This window comes from Lasioglossum baleicum, chromosome 7, assembly GCF_051020765.1.
Source record: "Lasioglossum baleicum chromosome 7, iyLasBale1, whole genome shotgun sequence".
Lineage (NCBI taxonomy): Eukaryota > Metazoa > Arthropoda > Insecta > Hymenoptera > Halictidae > Lasioglossum > Lasioglossum baleicum.
In genome coordinates, this window is record NC_134935.1 from 14,183,652 (window position 1) to 14,188,533 (window position 4,882).

The 4,882-nt window shown below is 38.8% G+C and overlaps 1 protein-coding gene across 2 annotated transcripts; it reads right to left on the bottom strand.

Moving 5' to 3' along the window:
* Positions 1 to 2,022: 2,022 nt before the first annotated feature.
* Positions 2,023 to 4,604, bottom strand: LOC143210549 (uncharacterized). 2 transcript variants are annotated; one of them, XM_076427487.1, is made up of 4 exons: positions 4,309 to 4,604; positions 3,695 to 3,894; positions 2,886 to 3,449; positions 2,023 to 2,511 (listed from the first exon to the last, which is right to left on the bottom strand). In XM_076427487.1, exons 2-4 carry the CDS (start codon positions 3,743 to 3,745, stop codon positions 2,122 to 2,124), a joined length of 1,005 nt encoding a protein of 334 aa, XP_076283602.1. In that variant the 5' UTR covers positions 3,746 to 3,894; positions 4,309 to 4,604; the 3' UTR covers positions 2,023 to 2,121. The 2 variants fall into 2 exon arrangements, with proteins under 2 accessions (XP_076283602.1, XP_076283599.1); XM_076427484.1 differs by having other exon boundaries at positions 3,695 to 4,604.
* Between the last annotated feature and the right edge of the window lie 278 nt (positions 4,605 to 4,882).

A 4,882-nucleotide genomic window follows, 5' to 3' on the forward strand; every position in this document is an offset into this window, starting at 1 on the left:
CCAACGAAGCAGCTCACAAGAGCAATTATAATCCTGCATACGAGTGGGACGCTCAAAATGTAATTTTTATAAAGAATAAAATTGATAAATTTGAAGAACACTCAATAGTCTTCATTGAAAGTCTCGATAAAAATTTCAAAAGTATGAAGGACGAGTTTAAAAAGACAAAAGAAGTTTTGAAAAATATTAGTAATCAAACTTACCGTTGTTCCTTGAATTGACAGTTGAAGGTAGGCCAGGGTAACTGTAGATGACCTCTAGTCCACCTCTGGTCCACCTCTGGTCCCTCCGGTTCTCCTGGCGCTCCTGGTCACGCAGCACGTCCGCTCACCACGCTTCCCCCGCCCCGACTGACTGACCACCGGTGAGCCCTCGCTGATCTGCCGAGCTCGAGCGGCGCCCCCCACTCCGTCGAATATCGATCGATGTCGATCGCCGTGACAATTATTGAAAAATTTATTATGTCCAGCTGGTTAATGTTTATAACAATTCTATTTGACAGCAATGTCCACAAGCAATCCCTTGGCTATCTGACCACCTAATTTTTTAGTCAAAGTGGCTAATAGTTTTCGTGATACGTAATAACTTTTAAACCATGAACATTCGCACGCATTAATTTATTCGATACAATTCACAGATAACTTTATTATATCTGGCTGTTTAATGTTTATAACAATTCCTTTTTCTAACGATGTTAACGAGCACTCCCTTGACTACCTTGCCATCTAAAGTTTTCGTAAAAATAGACAATAAAACTCGAAATATAGAATAACTTTTAAACCATGAACATTCGCACGCATTAATTTATTCGATACAATTCACAGATAAATTTATTATATCTGGCTGATTAATGTTTACAACAATTCCTTTTTCTAACGATGTTAACGAGCACTCCCTTGACCACCTTCCCATCTAAATTTTTCGTAAAAATAGACAATAAAACTCGAAATATAGAATAACTTTTAAACCATGAACATTCGCACGCATTAATTTATTCGATACAATTCACAGATAAATTTATTATATCTGGCTGTTTAATGTTTACAACAATTCCTTTTTCTAACGATGTTAACTAGCACTCCCTTGACCACCTTGCCATCTAAATTTTTCGTAAAAATAGACAATAAAACTCGAAATATAGAATAACTTTTAAACCATGAACATTCGCACGCATTAATTTATTCAAAAAAGTAAAGTCTTTTCAAAATATTTCTGTCCAGATCGATTCTTGGAACATTTATGTATAAAAAAGTGAAAGGTAATAATTCTTGTTTATGAAATGTTTCGAAATTACAAACTGAGGTGTCTCGTATAAAATTTGAAATAGGAATTGTTGATTTTCCTAAAAAATTATGCTTCAATAATATATTTCTAGGAATTCTTTGTCCTTGAATTTTGCTTTTAATATTGAAACCAACATCGTCTGAAATATCTGCTCGGTACAGAATGTAACAATTCATGATGATCAATATGTTTCCGTGACGATTTGCCTTCTCACCGACGAGAATCTCCTCAGTAGCCTTCTGCACCGACGAGATCATGTCGATGGCCTTCTGTTTCTCACTCCAGTCAGAATATATCCTAGAGGGCATAAGAGAACACCGAAATATTCGAGTGAGTCGATCTTTCATAAGGCTAGCAGTCTTTAATAGTATCTGGTCGGTGATAGTACCACCGACGAGATACATACTATTACTCGTCGGTGATAGTACCTCGTTTAATAGTAATCGTCTGTCGATAACCTTTGCCAACTATGATATGTCGATTATTTGATAAAGGATGGTGCCACCAGTCTAAAAAATTACTCATTCCATGGATAAAACAATAATTTTCATTATTCCTACTGCACATCACTGCAGACATAGGATCTGGAAAATGTAAAAGAGGGGGAAGCAAAGGGAAGTTGGGTTTAAGGTAAGGTAAGACATCTAAAGGAGAAAAAACAGCATGTTATCCAGGGAACAAACGATCTAAAGGCGCGAAAGAGAGGAGGCGATCATTAGTTTAGTAACAGGTTTGATTAATTCTCACTTTATTGATTTCATAATAACATTTTTGAAAGATTTCTCAAAGATTAATTTCGTCATGACGCATTTCTATTTTCACGAAATTATTTACTACTTAAATACGAGATGAGTTGTAATTCTTCTGTTCCATCAGCATCTTCAGCTGTTCAAACCTACAACGTTTATCAGTGCCATTTTCTAAACCGGCACATTTCGTTTTAGAGAGAGAATCCTCATTCTGCACCCTATTCTCGGGAAGTGTATCCTCCATCTTTCGCAGGCACGGTTGCGAATGAACCTGAGGAACCTTGGGAAAAGCTTTGATGAAATTCAGTTCCTCGTTGGTGGGTTTTTGAACGTATTCTGGTCGAATTCCTGCTCGACAGCTGAACGTTTTCCTTCTTTTCTCCGGTGGCCGCAGTTCTTCGTATGGAATCCTGTATTCCGGCATCTTCCTAACCTTGTTTTCCATTTCCTGATCACCAGTCAACTCCTCGAATGGCTTCTGCAAAGATTTGAATTTTTAAACAATTCTTACAGTCTTGCTCGTTACAATTACTGTTTTATGAACTTTCATCCGTTTATCGTAGCAATTCGACACATTTTTCTTTGTCGTTTGGGAAGCTGTGTGCTCTAAAATCAGTTTATTAAATACTTTAAAACAATATGGATTATCATAACTTTCGCTAACAATTTAATTCAAAATGTGAAGAAATGAAGCAGGAAAAATCATCTACAGATTTTTATGCAAAGTTTTCTACATAATTCAAGTCGGTTGAAACAAATACAACAGTAATCTTCTCTACACGTTTTCATTGTTACGCATTTGATTTACTAATTTTTGTCTTAAATGCATAAAATCGGCTGTTTACTCATTACCTTATTACACCCTTCACCAATCATCCTGTACATAACCGCTTTCGGCAATTGGAAAGCCGGTGGCGATGTCGGTTGCGGTTCCAAACAGCATTTCCTGCACTGTTTCACCAACTGCGTGTACAAGAACACGTCTCCTTCAGTTTCCTCGTACCGAGGATCAAGAAGTCTTGGATCCTCTCTACGTTGCTTTTTTCTTTGCCGATTAGCCATTCGACATGTGCAAGGATCAGGCCAGGACCTTTTAGGATCTGGTCCAAATATCTCCTCCCACATGGTCAACTTCACTTCAGAAGGTTTCTTTTTCACGCAGTTACTGGGCTTTTCTGCAGGTGGACTTTTTCTAAACCAGAAGAACTTCCTCTTCGGTTCCGGCTGGATACACTTCGACGGGCATCCTTTGCAAGGCTCTAAGGCTTCTATTTTTTCTGATGCTGGCTCCCCACAATTCCCGGTACCGACTTCAGCGGGTTTCCGCTTCGATTTGAACCAAAAACTTCGCACGTTCCCCGTAAGTATCATCGAATTTTGCGAGGACCTTCTGAACAATAAGTTGCTCGAACTATCCTAAAAATGATTTATTTGTTAGAAAAATTGGGATTCTCGATCGTTGAGGTTAACCTGGTTTGAGTTTATCGTCCAGCGTCTTATCTGAATCAAACTTTTGTTGCAGTCTTCAAAACATGCATCAAGGCTCTGAACGCAATTATTTATTTGCAACGATTGCTGCAATCACTATTTATCCTGCATAACCTATGCTTTATTTGACCTGCAATATATATTTTGTGAATGTGCGAATGAAGGTTACATACCTTTGGCAAGATTAAACTGGAAATTTGGAATCTAGGCCCGAAGGACGCCATGACGAAGAGAATTTTGTGGACGAATGGTCCTTTGAGTTTTTCCTTAACGGTTACATTGGTAATTTAGGTTTGACAATCCAGTCCGAAACAAAACAGCATTGCCGCAAAAGATTTTGACAACCGTTGCTCGATCAGGATGTCCACCATATCTAAAAAATAATCAATTCCACAGAGACAAAGAATTCATTTTCATCACTCATCGTCCATAGTACTAAATTCAACAGAAAACTAAACAATTTTTTGCAAAAAGTATACTATATCGTTTCATTATTATGTTTCCTCAGGTAATAAAAGAAACTATAACTATTTCCAGATTTCAATCATTCTTTACCAGTCTAATTAAATATTAACACTAGCTTTACAAATCATTAAAAATTACTATTTTACGTTCTTCGTAAAAATAACTTTACTTTAAAAAAGAAGCATTTTTTGAAAATATACTTTTGCAACATTTGCAAGTGGTTCCATTAGAAATTATTAAATAAACTTCTTCGTTCAAGCATAGATTTTCTTATAAAAATCGCAAGAATTCTAAATAAATTCAGTCATTTTTATAAAACAACCTATATCAGACACATTTCGTGATCGGTACGGTTTGTGTTAAGGGTTGAACAATGTCGGCAACGACATCGGAACGATGGCACGGTGGCGCGTGCATAAAATGGCGGTGTGGCGATCGCGTCGGAAGCAGATGGGTCGATTTTAATGATAAAATGGCGTCGACAGCGCCGCCGGCTCGAGGACGCGGGATTTACTCGAGTCGCCCGCTAATGCCGATTCGGTTTCCTTTGATCGTCGGGCGCTTCCGGTGGCTGTGCAAATCCCGCGGCAACCCTACCGAGAGCCACCCCCTGTTAATTCCGAGGGAACACCGGAATTACTGATACCACCTCTGCAAACGAGACGAGATGAAGCCGGAAACGTCGATGTAGTCAATATTGCGCGCATCCACCTACGCGGACGATAGAAAACAGGGGAGTGAGAGGGTGATCAAGAGGGACGGAGAGAGGGCGAGAGGGAGAAATAGAAGAGGAAGGGGGACAGAGAGAGACACCTGGTAGCTCGAAGGAGATGCAATGAGAGATTTCGAAGCGTTTGCGAGCCGGTGCAGATTGATTCGACTCGCCTAAGCTGACA

Coding starts and splice junctions, on each gene's coding strand:
- LOC143210549 (XM_076427487.1), bottom strand. CDS start 3,745: ATGGCGTCCTTCGGGCCTAGATTCCAAATTTCCAGTTTAATCTTGCCA. Junction 3,450..3,694: donor CCAGTTTAATCTTGCCAAAG/GTATGTAACCTT, acceptor AATCATTTTTAG/GATAGTTCGAGCAACTTATT. Junction 2,512..2,885: donor TTGGTGAAGGGTGTAATAAG/GTAATGAGTAAA, acceptor AAATCTTTGCAG/AAGCCATTCGAGGAGTTGAC.